The sequence below is a fragment of the Cebus imitator genome, unplaced genomic scaffold (assembly GCF_001604975.1).
Source record: "Cebus imitator isolate Cc_AM_T3 unplaced genomic scaffold, Cebus_imitator-1.0 Scaffold256, whole genome shotgun sequence".
NCBI classification, from domain to species: Eukaryota; Metazoa; Chordata; class Mammalia; order Primates; family Cebidae; genus Cebus; species Cebus imitator.
Genome location: NW_016107571.1, coordinates 281,369 through 300,181, shown reverse-complemented (window position 1 = coordinate 300,181; position 18,813 = coordinate 281,369). Strand labels below are relative to the sequence as shown.

General features: G+C 36.7%; 1 protein-coding gene and 1 pseudogene across 3 annotated transcripts in view; one reads left to right on the top strand and one right to left on the bottom strand.

Moving 5' to 3' along the window:
- Nucleotides 1-18,813, bottom strand: part of STXBP3 (syntaxin binding protein 3) — a 71,099-nt gene that overhangs the window by 32,811 nt on the left and 19,475 nt on the right. For all 3 annotated transcript variants that reach the window (XM_037728108.1, XM_037728107.1, XM_017499211.2), the window contains 3 exons: nucleotides 9,804-9,958; nucleotides 4,472-4,562; nucleotides 1,521-1,645 (listed from right to left, as the gene is read on the bottom strand). In XM_037728108.1, the coding sequence (XP_037584036.1) occupies nucleotides 1,521-1,645; nucleotides 4,472-4,562; nucleotides 9,804-9,958 (371 nt within the window). The remainder of the gene's footprint in view (nucleotides 1-1,520; nucleotides 1,646-4,471; nucleotides 4,563-9,803; nucleotides 9,959-18,813) is intronic.
- LOC108283088 lies at nucleotides 13,794-15,447 on the top strand (annotated as a pseudogene).

Here is an 18,813-nt window from a genome sequence, read left to right as displayed (position 1 = left end):
AGGCAGATCACCTGAGGTCAGGAGTTCGAGACTAGCCTGGCCAACACGGCAAAACCTCGTCTCTACTAAAAATACAAAAATCAGCCGGGCATGGTGGCAAGTGCCTGTAATCGCAGCTACTCGGGAGGCCGAGGCAGGAGAATCACTTGACCCGGGAGGCAGAGGCTGCAGTGAGCCAATATTATGCCGCAGCACTCCAGCCTGGGCAGCAGAGCAAGACTCTTGTCTCAAAACAAAACAAAATGGTAATGGAGCACAAACCACAGGGAGCTTTACTCCCATCTAATTCTTATCTCTGAACTTCTTATGTCTGAAAGAAGGGGGCATAGTGGCTTTTTAAAAAATAAATCTCTACTTTAAAAAAATTAAAACTTGCTTTGCTTGCCAGTGAACCTAAAGAAATATATATTTTAAATATTAGGTTAGAAATATCTAAAATTTATATCTATGGTCTGGAACTAAATCCTTTACTATCCATTGTTTTATTAATTCTCTTCGAAATCTCTTAAGCAATGCAGGTTTACAGACCTAAAGAGTAACAGAGGTTAAGTAATATCCTCTCTGAATAAACTGCTTAAAATCACTTTTAGAAAAATAGCTATGTTATCTAATATTAATACAGATGATACAGAGACAAACTCAGAAACCCAGATCCAACCAGAATGCAAATAAAAATACAATAGGAAATACAAATTTTAACAATATTTAAGAAAAAAAGTATTATAACTATCACAAGTGTCTATATCTTAATCTAATAAAACTACCAAATTACTTTAAACATAAAATTTCAGAAAACTAATTTTCATTTTTACTACTGTACTCAAGCAGTAAATCTTAGCTGACAAACACTAGTTTGTATTTAAAAATCATATCAAATAACATCTGTAATGTATGTAATACATATGCACACCCATAAATGAATGATACAGAGATGCAGTAAGATGATTTCTTGATAGAAAAACTATTTCATTTTTCATGTTTTTATTTGACATTACTTTTAAAATAAATGTTTATGCCAAGATTAACTCAGTAAAAAGTACCAAAATGGTAAAACTATGCCTGCTGTTTTCAATAGCCATCCTGTTTAGTTTTCCAATGTTCTGATCTTTTAAAATACGTTACGTTGATAAGACACATATACTTTTGAATGCATGATTCAGAATAATTATAGCCTAACAATTTTGAATATGGTTTCTACTTCAATAAATATGGTAGCAAGCCTGGTATTTACTTTTAACATGAGTAAAAGGCCCAAATTCCATGTGTTTAAATGTAGCTCTGTTGTAACATAGTTAAGGAAGCAAACACACCAAAACTGCTCCAAAGCAATCAAATTATGCTTTAACTTACAAGGTCAAATATCTGTCAAAGACCGTAACTGCAGGAATAACAGGAGGATAGTCACTGAATACAAAAGGTTACAGGGGCTTTCAGATTTCTGATGCCTATATAAATCATTAAAAGCTCATATTCTATCCTGTTTGTATATGCCCTTTATATGCCCTTCAAGTTATACTTGCTTGTATGTATCATTCTCAATTGGTAGTAGATCATATGCCATTGCCTGAAAGGTCAGTTCATGCAGGACAGTGGACACAGGATCAAAGCCACGATCAATTATTAAGAGCTGTGAATGAGTTTTACCCTAGAATAACAAGATAAAATAATCTTAAGCAGCTTCAATTTCTTAATGTGAACGTATTTTTAATATCTTAGAATACAAAGCAGCCTTTTCCTAAGTTCTGTCCCTTTTCCCCACCAAAAACATACAACAAAACAAATGGTTGTCTTAAGAATGTGAAGTTACAATAAAACAAAGAAAAATCTGAGTAGCACAAGAGAGAAAAAATGAAGACTACATAATTAAAAGCTTTTGTGACTAGAGTAAGAGGATACATTTAATAACATGGGTTTGAACTGTGTGGGCACACTTAGAGTTTTTTCAACTGAATACAAATAGAAAACACAGTATTCTCAGGATGTGAAACCTGCATGTATGAAGGTCTGACTTTCCAGATATATGGGTTCTGCTGGGCTGACTGTAGGACTTGAGAATGCGTGGATTCTGGTATACACAGGAGGTACTGAAACCAACCCTCCTATCCTCTGTGTTTTACCAAGGGACAACTGTATAATGGCCTGAAAATTCCTTTTAAAAAGTAACATTTTGTTTGCACTAAATCTATTTTCTTATGAATTCAGTTCCAAAAGCACCAAAACTGATATAAATTATAAACTGTAGCTATGATCTGAGTTCTATGTATTGAACATTTGACTAAACAAAAATACATGGATTATTTCATTTAATTCTTTTAGTAATCCTGTGAGACAGGTATTATTATCTCTAGTACACCATGAGGGCATTGCGGCCTGAAATGAAGTAACTTGCCCAAATCACACAGGTAGTAAGAGGCAGAATGGAGATTCAAACACAGGTCTGCTCCAATAGCATAACCATTGTGCTACATTAAAAGGCTGTTTTGATACAAACTAAGACGATAAATCACATGAAAGCCTTGTAATAATTAATTCACAGATATCACTAATCACTAAACAGTGAACAACAGTGTGGAAAAATTTATTGTTAACGTCAGTATCTTTCGCACTTCATTTTAAAAGTAATAAATTCTTTGGATTATTTGAAGCAGTAACATAACTACAGCTCATTATACAAACATTTTCTATTTATTTACATATAACAGGTAAATTATATAGGCTAGATTTTAAAAATATTTTAAAGTTAGGCATACTCATCTAATTAAATTTTGAGACAGTATAATATGGTGGTTTAGAGCACAGCCTCTGAATCAACTAGGTCTGATTTGAGTGCAGTCTTGACCATATTCTTGCAGTACAAGTTTGGACAAAATGCTTAGCCTGTTTATATGCCAGTATTCTCTTTGTAAAATGAAATGCAATTACAGAATCTTTGCCTTATAAGATTATTGTAAAGATTAAATATAATCATACCATGAAACACAGCACAGTATGCCCTCAAAAATGTAAGCTACGAATCTTCAGAAATAAACAGGAAAAAGTGCAATGTAAGTTCTATTAGCAGGCTTAGGACTTATGATAGCATGTGGAAGGAAGCATCACTTGGCCTGAAGAGTCAGGAAAGGCTTCAAAAATGAGGTGACACTTTATCAGGTGTTGCTGAATAAAGGAAAGGTATCAAGTATTTGAAGGATGATTAATTTTCCATGCAGAGAGAACAGAAAGGACAAGTTTAATTTTTGTGGATTTTACTCTTTTTCCGCTGAAAACGTAAAGGACTAAAGGGACATTTGATTGTAGATCTCTTCATTTCATAAACATTTATTCACTATCTACTATGTGTACTAAGCCACGCTGTCTTCAAAACTACAAGCAGAATAACAGCCTTCACTAGGCCTCTAAACCAAAAACAAGTAACTTTTAAGGTAACTAACCTAACATCTAAGTTTATATCTTCCATTCCAGCCACATTGTTTAAATTGTGGATTTTGCCATTTTCTCTATTGCCTCTACCAGAAGAATCCTGTTTTCCATGCAATAAACTCCTTCTTTTATCAGGTTATACTCATTCTTTAAGCTCAAGGGCCTCTTCTTCTTGAGATGCCTTCCAGTACTCCCAATTTAGAAGATAAGCCCGAGACTATATTCCCATTATACTCTGTGTATTCTTCTCTCATTCCATTTATTATACAGTATTGTAATTGGTAGTTTCCTGGTACAACTCCTCTTCTAAACTACCAACAGTTCCTTTTCTTCATTCTCCAGCTACTGTAATATCGCTTCTTAGCCCTCTGGCCCCAGCTCTGTCAGTCTCCTCAAGCTCTTCATTCTGTCACCCACATGTAAATGCTGGTATTTCCCAGATTTCAACCTTAGTCTTTGATTATATTATTGCCATAAGATGATAATAGCTGCCATTTATTTAATTCCTATTGGTGCCAAATACTTACTTGCTAACTTAATCCTCATACCACCAAGCAAGGTATATGTTATTTCATCTATTTCATAGATGGCTAAACAAACTCAAGGTCACAGAGCTAGTAACAACAGGGATTCCTACATTTATTAAATGTTTACTCATTGGCAAGCATTATTCTAAGGACTCTGCATGTATTAACTCATTTAATCATAACTTTTAAAATAGGTATTTTCTTATTATCCCCATTTTACAGAAAAGAAAACATAGTTACATAGAAGTTACATAATTTTCCCAAATAGACATTAACTATGAATTAAATGGAAGAACTAGATTTGGACACATGACTTCAAAATCCGTTAGTTAACTGATTCTCCTTTAAACCATACCATCTATTAGGGTTTCCACAATTGTGTATGTTAATGATTCTCAAATCAGTATTGGAGATCTATGTTAATGGCTGCCAAATCAATACTAGAAACTGAATGAAAGAAATTTCTTTGGCTAATAAAGAAGACAGACTTTATGCATAGTTACTATTTGCCTTGCATACATTACCTTTATTAGGCTCTTTTCATCAATCTTATAGTAGTCTTCAAGCTTTTTTTCAACAAGCTGTGCAAGCTTACTGGCATTATCTAGGGGTTTACTAGAAATGGAAAAAAGGATTAAACATTATCTTTCTTTCAATATATACTTTATAATATCACAAAGTTTAATTCTAAAATTAAACCATGGAACTTTAAAAATGTTTACAAAATGAAAAATTTTATAAACATGTAAAAGTTCAGATAATACATCAAATAATATTATATCAATATATTTGGAATTTATAAGGACAAACCTTATCATATCTGCCTCAGATTTTTTAATATAAAGAAAATAAAATATTACATGTAAAGGTGCAGTTCCCTTTATTCTGCTCCTAAGTCTTGGTCCTTTCCCATGCCCCTCCTCCAAACCAAGGCAACCACTATCATTAATTTCATGTGTATTTTCCCTCTAGTCATTTCTGTTTCGTGTGTGTGCGCGTTTGTATATGTGCGTGTTTGAGATTTATGTAGACTGACACACATATTGAATTTATTCATTATATCTCCTATGTAGTATCCCATCATGATTATACTGGATTCTATGGATTGATTCCTCTAAAGATGGAAATGAGTCATTCTTAATATTACACTATTACAAACACTGAAACAAATGTTTGTACATATGCATCTAGGTATATCTACATGTTTCTCTAGGTACATTATATGTAAAAGTATAACTCCTGAGTCATAGAGCATATGTTTTCAACTTTTTTCAATATTATCAAATTACTCTACAAATTAGGTGACCAATATCCCTCCCACTAGAAGTGTGAGATCTGCCCACATGCTAACATCCAGTCAACTTTCCAATGTCTTTTGCATAAAATCTTGTATATCATTATCTTCTAAAATGATAACATTGTACTCTAAATTGTAACTTCATGACCAGTGGTATTAGTGTAACTTCCAATTCTACCACAAAAAAAAAAAAATGCAGAAAAAAAGCTCTTTAAAAGAAATTGAAGAGGACATAAAAAACGGAACGATGTTCCATGTTCATGGATTGGAAGCACAAATATTGTTAAAATGTCCATACTACCAAAGCTATCTACATTATCCAATGCAATCCCTATCTAAGTACCAATGACATTATTCACAGAGATAGAAAAACGTTAAAATTTACATGGAACCACAAAAGACCCAGAATAGTCAAAGCTATCCTAAGCAAAAAGAACAATACTGGAGAAATCACAATACCCGGCTTCAAATATACTACAGGGCTGTAGTAACCAAAACAGCATGATACTGGTATACAGACAGACATAGAGACTGATGGAACAGAATACAGAACCCAGAAACAAATCATACATCTACTATTAACTCAATTTCAACAAAAGTGCCAAGAACACAGATTGGGGAAAGGATAGTCTCTTCAATCAATGGTGCTGGGAAAAGTGGATATCCAAATACAGAAGAATGAGACTAGACCCCTATCTCTTGCCATGTACAAAAAATCAAGTCACAATGGATTAAATAATTAAATCTAAGACCTCAGACTATGAAACTACAAGAAAACATTGGGGAAACTCTCCAGGACACTGAATTAGGCAAAGAGTTCTTTGTGGAACATTCTTGAGTAATACCACATAAGCACAGGCAACCAAAGCAAAAATGGACAAACAGAATTGCATCAAGTTAAAAAGCTTCGCACAATAAACAATCAACAAAGTGAAGAGACAACTCACAGTATGGGAGAGAATATTTTAAAACTTCCTATCTGCCAAGAAATTAATAACAAGAATAGATAAGGAGCTCAAGTAACTCTATAGGAAAAAAAATCTGATTTAAAAACAGGTGAAAGAGCTGGATATTTCTCAAAAGAAGACATACAAATGGCAAACAGGTATATGAAAAGGTGCTCATATACATAATTACCAGAGGAATACAAATCAAAACTATAACGAGATATCATTTTACCCCAGTTAAAATGGCTTTTATCCAAAAGACAGATAATATTATAACACACGCTGGTGAGGATATGGAGAAAAAGGAACCCCTGTACACTGTTGGTGGGAATGTAAATTAGTACAATTACTAAGGAGAAGTTTGGAGGCTCCTCAAAAAACTAAACATAGAACTACCATGTGACCCAGCAATCCCGCTGCTAGATATATGCCCAACAGAAAGGAAATCTGTTTACCAAAGAGGTGTCTGCACTCCGTGTTACTGCGGCGCTATTCACAACAGCCAAGATTTGGAAGGAACATATGAATGGTTACAGAAAATGTGGCACATGGACACAATGGAGTACTATTCAGCCATAAAAAAAGAATGGATCCTGACATTTACAACAACATGGATGGAACTGGAGGTCACCATGTTAAGTGAAATAAGCAAGGCACAGAAAGACAAAATTTGCATATTCTCAATTATTTGCAGGAGCTAAAAATTAAAACAATTGAACTCATGGAGACAGTAGAAAGATGGTTACCAGAGGCTACAAAGGGGCAGGAGTGGTAGGTGAGAGTTTAAGTGGGGATGGGTAACGGGTACAAAAATATAGATAGAATGAGTAAGATCTAGTATTTGATAGCACAACAGGGTGACTACAGTCAACAATAATTTATTGTACATTTAAAAATAACTAAAAGAGTATATTGGATTGTTTGTAACACAAAGGAAGGATAAATGCTTGAGGTGATGGATACCCCATTTACCCTCATGTGACTATTATGCACTGTATGTCTGTATCAAAATATTTCAGGTACCCAATAAATATATACGCCTACTATTTATCCACAACAATTAATTAAGAAAAAAAAGAGAGAGAAAGAAAAAGGCTCTTCAGCAGCACACCAACCTTGAAAATGGGAGGTTTCATTGTGAGGGCTTCAAAGTGTTACAGAATCTTTAGGTTTTATACCTTAAAAATAAATAACGCAACATCTATAAAGGGTAATTCATTACCCTTTATTTTCAAAAGAAAGACACTTCATTTTAAAATTATACTTTAAAGTCTATAAAGCCTAAAGAAATATATATATATATATATATATATATATATATATTTTATAGAGATGGGGTTTCACCATATTGGTCAGGCTCCGAACCTCAGGTGATCCACCTGCCTCAGCCTCCCAAAGTGCTGGGACTACAGGCGTGAGCCACCGCGCCTAGCCCACCTAAAGAAGTATTTTGTGAAAGCAGGTAGAATTTTAAAACACAGGATTACAGATTATTTATTAGTGTAACTCAAAACTAGCCCCCATGTGAGCCACTAAATTATAAATTGGCTATACTTACTCATTTCCCCAAATATAACCAATCACCAACAGTAGAAGCTTCAACAGTTACTAAACTCTTAACAGGAGACAAGCCACTTAGCTCAGCTCCACTGAGTCCACAGTGTAATTAGCACATCTCTTATAAGAAAAAGGTAATGCCAGCACTTTGGAAGGCAGAGGCAGGTGGACTGCTTGAGCCCAGGAGTTTGAGACCAGCCTGGGCAACACAAAGAGACCCCATCTCAAAAAAAAAAAAAAAAAAAAAAAAAAAAAAAAAAAAAAAAAAAAAAAAAAATTGAAGAAAAAGAATGTTTTTAATACCCAAGGTATGAATAAAGAGCTTGGTTTGGTAATACCTGAATTAAGGAGATCACTATACTTTTTCTAAGTATTAATAGCGGAATTTTTAAATGGTAAATTAAGAGTAATGTGACTTAAAGCACTACATGAATTTAAAATTAAACAGTTCAGCCAACTAACTTGACAAATGCCAATGTTCAAATAACATAACTTTAAAATGAGTAATAATACTTATTACATGTAATGTAGCGTATTTACCACTACCATATTTATCAGTGCTGTGTACTATTCTGAATGCTTTACAGATATTCATTTAATTCTAAAAACAACTGTATTATCTTTCCTATTTCATAGATAAGGAAACTGAGGCAAGAGAGTCACACATGAACTAGCAGACCAAAATTAAAACCAAAACTGGCACACACAACAACATGGATGACTCTCAGGAAATAATGTTGAGTCAAGAAATAGAAAATAAAAATTATATTGTGATTCCATTTATACCAGTTCAAAATCAGGCAAAATTAAACTATGTGTTAGAAGTGAGATAGTAGTCATCTCCGGGGAAGAAAAGGGACGAGAGAGCTGGGAGGGATCAAGAGAGAGGCCTCCGAGATGCTGTTAATGTTCTATTTTTTTGACCTTGGTGGTGTTAGATGGATATGTTTATTTTGGAATGAATTATCACGCCACATTTAGCAAGTCCTCAAATAATGTCATTTTATTCAATGTCATCTCATTATTATGCTGAGGAAAAAAAAAATCAATTCCTGGCTGGGGCCACCGTCTGTGTGGCGTTTGCATGATCCCTCCACGTCTGCATGGGTTTTCTCCTGATACTCTGGTTTCCTCCCACATCCCAAAGATGTGCATGTTTGGTTAACTGGTATGTTTAAATTGTTCCAGTCCGAGTGAGTATGGATGTGCGTGCAGTGTGCCCTACAACGGGATGGTATCCTAATTTGGGTGGGTTCCTGCCTTGTGCCATGAGCTGCTGGGATGAGCTCTGGCCATCCTTCTAATGAGCCTGAACTAGAATAACTGGGCAAAAAATGATCCTGTTTTTATTACTCTTTCTTAAATGTACATATAGTCACATTGCTTTAAGTGTTAATATTAGAAGTGTTTCAGGTATTTAGAAGTGTGGTGACATTACATAACCAAAGAACTTAATTCTTGTTTATATCAATTAGCATATGGTGAAATTGGTTTCATCAGTTTCCAAGAACCCATCAACGACATTAAGTGAGGACTTACTGTATAGACAATTTATGTACTTTACAGTAAACTTCATTTTTAAAAAGAAGTATATAAGTCAAGGTATACAGTACTAAAGCTAAATTTTACCTGTTAAAAAACCCCCAAAATTTATTTAGAAAAGGCACTGGGCTTAGATACTATAGATACTTAGACACTGTAACAGGTATCCAGAGAATACTGCCATTTAAATTTGGTGGCGATTTAATGAAAAACATTAATCGTACCACTGTATTCCCTATGTGACTACAAAGACATTTCCTATAAGCATTCCTTAAACTCATGAAAAACTGTCTGGTAAACCGTACCAAATTTAGGCTCTGAAATTCAGTAACAAAAGCTATTTGTTATTCTGAAATTTAAACCACAAGCTTTAAATCTCCTATATGTAGAGTATGGTAATTATAAAAAGAAAATAAATTTTGCAAACCAATATACAAAGGTACAGAGACATTACTTACCTCTATAATGAATGGTAAATAGAAGCATAACAAGTTCAGATGCCGAGTGTCTTACCTTTTATATCGTACTCCGGGATTTTCATCCAAGGTGGCACATACTGTAACTATCTGGTCAGCCATTGCTTCCATAATGGCATCTTTTCCCTTTGCATTACCAGGGTCTGGACTATAACAGTAATAGAATGCATCTGGTACATCAAGAGTATACACCTAAGTTAAGCCAAAAAAAACTCACTGTCAATATGGAGACCTGATTAAAACATATATGAAGAAAATGAGGCAATTATTTGGGACAGTTAAAAAAAAACCACTTGCACTAACCATGCTGTTTCCTGAAACAACTGTTTTCACCTTAATCAAATCTCATTTTCTGTCATCTTGATTTCATCTTTTTATTTCTTTTCTCACTCTCAATTCCTGCTTAGTCTACCTTTGTCCTTCAATTCCTATTTCATATACAGATTGTACTGTCTGCTTTTTACTACCTGTGCAACAGATGAAGGAATCTGAGGTAGTCAAACTAAAGTAAAAATCTAACTCCTAGCACAACAAAATACAACAGTATCAAAATTGGTCGACATGTCAGACATAAATTAAAAACCTTAACCCATTAGAGAGTAACGCAGAAATCTCCCACAGTTGATACATGTCTTCTGTTCTTTAGCTTACACTCTTCATGTCCTTAAGAGATATACTTCCCCAAAAGACATGGCATTGTGCCAAACATAATATAAATCTTACTATATGTATATGCAGCAAAACTTCACAGATTCATTCATTGAATTAACAAAAGAAGTTACTCACATACAAAGAACTGCATTAGAGGATTTGGAGGATACAAAAGCAGGAGCTCCCTAGTTGGTATGGAGAGTTCCCCCATTAAACTAAGTTTTGTTGTTTTTTTAAACAAGGATAATACTTTCTCTTAAACTATGAAAATTCATTATAAGTAAAAGTAGGCAAGAAATAAACATTATAGGTTAAGCAACGAATTATGAATCAACTTCTTGCATTTCTTTTTACACACATTCATTTCTCTGGACATAGTCTAGCACCACCAACAGTAGCCTGAAAGTGGATGAAAATTTAGCTATGGCTCAACCACTTATCCCTTTGCTGCTCAAAGGCTAGGATGCTATATTAATTGTCAACAAGCACCCTACACTTGAACTGTAGCTTTCTCATAGTATAATATCCTACAGCAGTGATAATATTATTTGTTCAAAGACATTGACTGCACAGCCCAAGGCTTTTCCCTCTCACCCACTGATATCAGGTTTGGCCATGGCCATATGTAGGTTTGTTTTTGTCTTTGTTTTTTAAGACAGGGACTCACACTGTCACCCAGGCTGGAGTGCAGTGGCAGGATGATGGCTCACTGAAGCCTCGATGTCCTGAGCTCAAGCGATCCTCCTGCCTCAGTCTTCCATGTAGCGAGGACCACAGATATGTGCCACCATGCCTGGCTAATTCCTTTTTTAAGTTTTTTGTTTTCTTTTTTTTTAGAGACAAGGTCTCACTTTGTTGGCCCAGGTTGGTCTAGAACTCCTGCGCTCAAGTAATCCTGCTCGGCCTCCTAAAGTGCTGGGATTACAGATGTGAGCCACTGTGCCCAGACTGGAATGTGTGTAGAAGATACATGAGCCACTTCCCAGCAGAAGTTTTAAAAGCCACTGTGTGGCTCTGCTATTTTCTCTTTTCCCTTGGCTATGTCCCAGACTAGCCCTTCAGACTCAGTACTAGAATGTAGAGGATGTAGAACAAAGCCTCAGACAAATAACAATGGACAACACGCATGAGAAATAAACCTTTGTTGTAATGCACTGAGATCTGGGGTGTTCCTACCACAAATTAACCTAAGTCATCTAATACCCCAATGTACCAAAGATAATCTGGGGGCTGGTTCTCATTCTATACTCACATTTCCTCCATTCCATCCTCCTCTACCTCCTTCCTACTTTCTATCACCATCATTGAAAGTTCTTTTAGTCTACTGCCACATGCTTTTTTCATCTTTATAAACCCATAATCAGCTCGTTAAATACAGATCCTGTCCTCCATCTACTCTTCATGCTAACCTATAGCTAGCTTGTTTCTATCTCTACCAGATCCCTTCTAGCATCCTCTCTACTAATCATATCAGACTCTCTATACTCACTAAGGCTCACTGTAAACAAACTCCCTCATGTTCTCAAATGCTTTCTATCTTCAGCTGACCCTTGAAGAACAAGGGTTTGAACTACACAGATCCACCCAGATGCAGATTTTCTCAACAAAAGTTACAAAGAGTGTATCTGCCCCTCTGCCTCTGCCACCCCTGAAACAGCAAGACCAATCCCTCCACTTCCTCCACCTCTGCCTACTCAACTTGAAAATGGCAAGAATGAGGCCTTCATAATAATCCACTTCTACTTAATAGTAAGTATATTTTCTCTTCCTTATGATTTTCTTAATGACACTTCCTTTTCTCTAACTTACTTTGTTAGAATACAGTATATAATACATAAAGTATACGCAATATGTGTTATTCTATTGTTGGTTATCAGGAAGGCTTCCACTTAACAGCAGGCTATTAGCAGTTAAGTTTTTGGCTAGTTAAAAGTTATACACAAATTTTTCAACCACACAGGGGTTGGTGTCCCTAACCTCCATGTTATTCAAGGTTCAACTGTACCTGCTTTATTGCATACATGACAGAATCATTTACCTTAAATACTTTAGAAGGGGAAAGAAAGATCTTTCTTTAATCCCTTTGACTCATGGAATCACCACGAGGAGTGAATTAATCTTCTTCCTTCCTATGTAATTTTTTTTTGGGGGGGGACAGAGTCTTATTCTGTCGCCAGGATGGAGTGCAGTGGCATGATCTCAGCTCACTGCAACCTAACCTTGTGATCTCCTAACCTTGTGATCTGCCTGCCTTGGCCTCCCAAAGTGCTGGGATTACAGGCTTAGCCACTGAGCCAGCCTCTCCATGTAATTCCTAAACATGTTGATATCTAACTTTATTTTTTTGAAGCACTATCATATCCAACTTTACCAATCTCTCCCCAGTGATCTCCTGACTCTGGGACTCTACTTTTCCTTAAAGACTTTAGGACCAGTTCCAGAGTTTTCTGCACCAACTAATTTTCTGTCATTATTCTTGGTGGAAATGGAGCCTCCTACATACAATACAGTTCCAACCTATCAACAGAGAGCCTATCTTTCATTCCTTCACCCTTTATAAGCCACATTCCTGCTGTTTTCCTGCACTCTTCTGATTCCCTATCTTTACATTCAGTTTATTTTCATCTCCTAAAAGGTTCTTTCCCTCTTCATTACTACCTTATTCTTCAAATATTTTCCCAATCTCCCAGTAAGAATTAGCCTCTCTCATGGCTGGGTGCAGTGGCTCATGTTTGTAATCCCAGTACTTTCAGAAGCCGAGGCAGGTAGATTGCTTGAGCCCTGGAGTTCAAGACTGGCTTGGGCAACATGGTAAAATCCCATCTCTACTAAAAATATAAACAAAACCTAGCTCCAAAATACATGAGATAATGGATACATTACTTTGAATCATTACATAACATAGATATGTATCAAAACATCAAACTGTACCTCATAAATAGGTATAATTACAACGTATCAAATAAATATTTAAAAAGAGAATCTTCCTACTTTTGTGGCTGACTACACGGTGCCTCCCCCCAAAAAATCCTCTCCTTACTTTTCAGTAACTGCATTCCAGTTCTTTGTGAAGAACAGCCATTTTTGCTCAGCTAAAAAATTTTCTCAGTTTCCCATGCACTTACGTGTAGTCATGTGACTAAATTTTAGCTAATGAGATAAAAACGAAAATTATTCTCTCATTTTTTTTCTTATATCCTCAAATGATGATATAATAATTCTACAGTGTGGCTGAGACCAGTGGCTCATTCCTACAGTCCCAGCACTTTGGGAGGTGGAGGTGGGAGGACTGTTTGAGCTCAGGAGTTCTAGATCATCTTGGGCAACATAGCAAGACCTCGTCTCTCCTATAAATGAAGAAAACATTAGCCAGGCGTGGTGGCATGCATCTGTGGTCCCAGCTGCTTGGGAGGCTGAGGCAGGAGGACTGCCTGAGCGAGGCCCTCTCTCAAAGAAAAAAAAAAAAAATCGAGCTGCCCACCTTGTACATGTGCCATTAACGAGGTGGCAGGTTGCGGCAGGGTGCAGGTGCTATGGGGCTGAGCCACGTGCAGGCCATTTTCTTTGACCTGTACAACACACTCATTGACATAGCTATGACGAGCAGAAGAGGCATGTTGGAGGTGATAAAGCTCTTTAAATCAAAATATCATTATAAAGAGGAGGCTAAAGTCACCTGCGATAAAGTTCAAGTTAAACTCAGCAAGGAATGTCCTCATCATTACAATACCTACATTACTGATCTAGGGAATCCACATTGGGAAGATGCAATCCAGGAAACAAAATGTGGTGTGGCCAATAGGAAACTGGCTGAAGAATGTTACCTCCTTCGGAAATGACACATTTATAGCACACGACACTAATTTCAGTGAGTTGTCAAAGCCATGCTCACTGAAATTAGAAAGGCGGTCTGCCTACTTTTAGTAATGAATGGGGCCAGACAGATCCAGAGGGAGAAGACTGAGGGTTGTGCCTGTCAGTCCTATTTCCAGGCTGTTGTAGGTGAATAGCAAAGAGAGGCCAGTACCTTCCATATTTTATTACTGCTGCAATCTCCTTGTGGACCGTGTGATGGGTGGTGACATGTTAGAAATGGGCACACAAGGAGGCCTCAATGCAGGGTTGAAATCCACAGTATGGATCAATAAAATTGAAATAGGACCACTGCAGTCCTCCCCAGTTCTGCATTACAGTTTCTTTCGTGCTAGAGTTACCTGCTCTCTTAGAAAGTACAGACCACAAAGTCAGTATGTCCTTCTAAAGCACCTAAAAGGGCGTGATTATGTTAGAGTCAATTTGCAGGGTTTGAACTAAAAGAACTGAAGCCTTTCTGCTTACTATGGTCCAGTTCTAAGAACAGTTTTACTTATGATTCAAGAGCCAATATTGTGAAGGTCCTCCCAACTCAACTGTTTTTAAGTTTTCACAACCAACCACTAACTGGTATTTATATCTGAAAATTCAGATTACATTAATACAAGTCAGTAGTGTGGCCCAGAAAACTTGAGGAAATATATTCTTTGCTAGTCTGTGACTGAAGATTTTAAAAATTATTTTATTAATCTTTTGGTATCTTGGTTCCATATCAAGCAGAATAGCTTACACATAGATGCAAAAATGTAATGTTTATGTTCTTGCTTAAAAATAGATATTTTAAAAGAACAGCTATTCTAAAACAAAGAGACTTATCAGAGCAACTAGATCTGGTTAATATGAAATAAGTACTAAGTCACATGCAAATCAAGGCATTTAATAGTGAAATTTTGCATATTTTCTTTTTAAAAAATAAACCCATATTTTTGCCTACTTTTGATACATACTTTTTTAATATTATGATTCTGATTTTCCTACTGATCTTTTTTTTGGGGGTGGGGGGCAATTTTTCTGTGGTGTGTACATGTCAAACAGATTCCTCCAGTTAAAAAAAAAAAGCTGTTAAAATCAGCCGGGGACTGTGGCTCATGCCTGTAATCCCAGCATTTTGGGAGGCCAAGGTGGATAGATCATATGAGGTCAGGAGTTTGAGACCAGCCTGGCCAACATGGTGAAACCCTGTCTCTATTAAAAATACAAAAAATTAGCTGGGCTTGGTGGCACATGTCTGTAATCCTAGCTACTTGAACCAGGAGAATTGCTTGAGCCCGAGAGATGGAGGTTGAAGTGAGTCAAGACTGCACCACTGCACTCCAGCCTGGTGACAGAGTAAGTCTCTGTCTCGAAAAAAAAAAAAAAAAAAAAAAATGGCCGGGTGTAGTGGCTCACACCTGTAATCCCAGTACTTTGGGAGGTCAAGGTAGGTGGATAATTTGAGGTCGGGAGTTCAAGACCAGCCTGGCCAACATGGTGAAATCTCATCTCTACTAAAAGTACAAAAATTAGCCGGGAGTGGAGGTACATGCCCGCAATCCTAGCTGCTCTGGAAGCTGAGGCAGGAGAACTGCTTGAACCCAGGAAGGCAGAAGTTGCGCCACTGCACTCCAGCCTGGGCGATAGAGTGAGATAACATCTCAAAAAAAAAAAAAAAAAAATTAGCATGAGGTGCTTCTTTACCATGACATTTTCACAGTGAATTTGTAGCTTTCTTGTAGTTTTTAGCTCTTAGGGGAATATTTCCACTATCTTTTCCCAGACACACAATGGGGTTGAGAGAACTAGACTGTTTTTCTGGAGATAAGTGCAAGCCAGATGACACCAAAAAGTATTTTTCTTCTGTCGATCCATAAGAGGAAAATTCTCTTGGCAGGGGCCTACCCATGGAACCTCTTGTTTGTTCTCTACTGACAGTGGTTTCACCCATGTGATGAACCTAACAGAAAAGAAGGTTTTGCAGCATGACACTGGTACAAAAACAGACACGTAGATCAATGGAACAGAATAGAGGGCCAAGAAATAAGGCTGCACACGTCCAACCATCTGATCTTTGATAAAGCTGACAAAAATAAAAATGTGGAAAGGACTCCCTATTCAATAAATGGTGCTGGGATAACTGGCTAGCTACATGCAGAAGACTGAAACTGGACCCCGTCCATACACCATATACAAAAATCAACTCAACTTAAATGTAAATCCCAAAACTATAAAACCCCTGGGAGACAGCCTAGGCAGTAGTAGCATTCTGGACATAGGAACTGGCACAGATTTCAAGACAAAGAAGCCAAAAGCGAATGCAACCACAAGTGACAAATAAAATCTAATTAAACTAAAGAGCTTCTGTGCAACAAAAGAAACTATCAACGGAGTAAACAGCCTACAGAATGGGAAAAAATATTTGCAAACTATGCATCTGACAAAGGTCTAATATTTAGCATCTATAAGGAACTTAAATTTACAAGAAAAAAACAACCCCATTAAAAAGTGGGCAAAGGACATGAACACTTTTCAAAAGACATACAGGTAACCAACAAGCATATGAAAAATGGCTCCAAATCACTGATCATTAAAGAAATGCAAATCAAAACCACAATGAGATACTATCTCACACCAGTCAGAATGGCTATTTTTTAAAAGTCAAAAAATAACAGATGCCGGTGAGGTCACAGGGAAAAGGGAATGCTAATATGCTGTTGGTCGGAATGTACATTTGTTCAACCATTGTGGAAGACAGTGTGCTGATTCCTCAAAGATCTAAAAAACAGAACTACCATTTGACCTAGCAATCCTGTTACTAGCTATATACAGAAAAGAATATAAATCTATCATAAAGACACATGCCCATATATGTTCACTGCAGCACTATTCACAATAGCAAAGACATGGAATCAACCTAAATGCCCATCACTGGTAGACTGGATTAAAAAAAATATGGTATACACACCGCCCCCCCCCATAGAACACTAAGCAGCCATAAAAAAGAATGATTATGTCTTTAGCAGGAACATGGATGGAACTAGAGGCCATTATCCTTAGCAAACTAATGCAAGAATAGAAACCAAATACTGCATGTTCTTGCTTATAAGTGGGAGTTAAATGATGAGAATACATAGACAGAAAGGGGAACAATAAGCACTGGGCTTGCTTGAGGGTAGAGGGTGGGAAGCGAGAGAAGAACAGAAAAAATATTGGGTACTAGGCTTCATACCTGGGTGATTAAATAATCTGTGTTACAAATCCCCTTGACATGAGTTTACCTATAACAAACCTGCACATGTACCCTGAAACTAAAAGTTAAAAAAAAAAAAAAAAAAAAAGTTAGGTTTTGCTATGAGCCATTTCCAGAGTGCCATTTTAATACTTTAGTGGCTCTTCTTAGAGTTACCATCTGTCTTAAATCTGTTTTTCATATTTTTGGAAATATATCATCTTTCACAAATATCTGCTTCATTTCACTTGGAGCTTAATAACTAATGGTTCCATAGCAAGGCATCATCTTACAACCACAGAATTTTTCCTAGACCATTAGGCTAGACAATCTCATGATTACACTAACCAAACCCGGAGTAAAATGGTTGATAAAGGATAAAAGGGGTTATCCAATGGTTAATATAATTTGGGTTGGTTTTTGACAGGTTTTTCTCTTAACTATTGTATATGAAACTACTAACGTAATGTATCAGATTGTACGTTGGACCATATATAGCTATGTCTCTAAGATTAATACTCAAAGAATCAAATTCTAGGTTGTATTTCTCTGTAAACCTATTTCTTTAGCCAGTTGTTTTCTGTCTACTGCCAAGAAACAGGATTCTCTGGCTTGTGCAAATCTACTCTTTTATGTTTACTTCTTACTCTTGATTTTTAAAAATGTGATTGTGCCCTAACCTGTCCCAGGATGCTGTTGCTATAACATCGAACGTGTGTGAAAAGGGTATGTCTGTAGTTCCAGGTACAGTACCCATACGGCCTTGACTGTATTTTGGCTATTTAAAAGTTAGGTTGGAGGATTTTGGTAAAAGCAGTTATGTGTGTAATTGCTCTAATAGACTGGTTGGCATATGATGCTGAGGTGTTGTCCTTTTAGCTGTCCCACAGGACAGATATAGGCAATAACACAGTCATTATACTATTGTGAAGGTTCATTGCTCTTACACGATGGTGGCAAATTTTAACAAGATAGCTCCCAGGATGTTAAGTGAGCAGTTCTACAGCAAAAATGAGGTAGGAGGAAAAAACTGAATAACTGAATAATATAATATCATATTCCATTGACACCCTTACTTTGGGAAGAATTGTGTTATCTACCTTCTGAGTGCAACGTTACATAAGATATTTAAAAATACTGAAATAAGGGCCGGGCGCGGTGGCTCACGCCTGTAATCCCAGCACTTTGGGAGGCCGAGGCGGGCGGATCATGAGGTCAAGAGATCGAGACCATCCTGGTCAACACGGTGAAACCCCGTCTCTACTAAAAAAAAAATACAAAAAATTAGCTGGGCATGGTGGCACGTGCCTGTAATCCC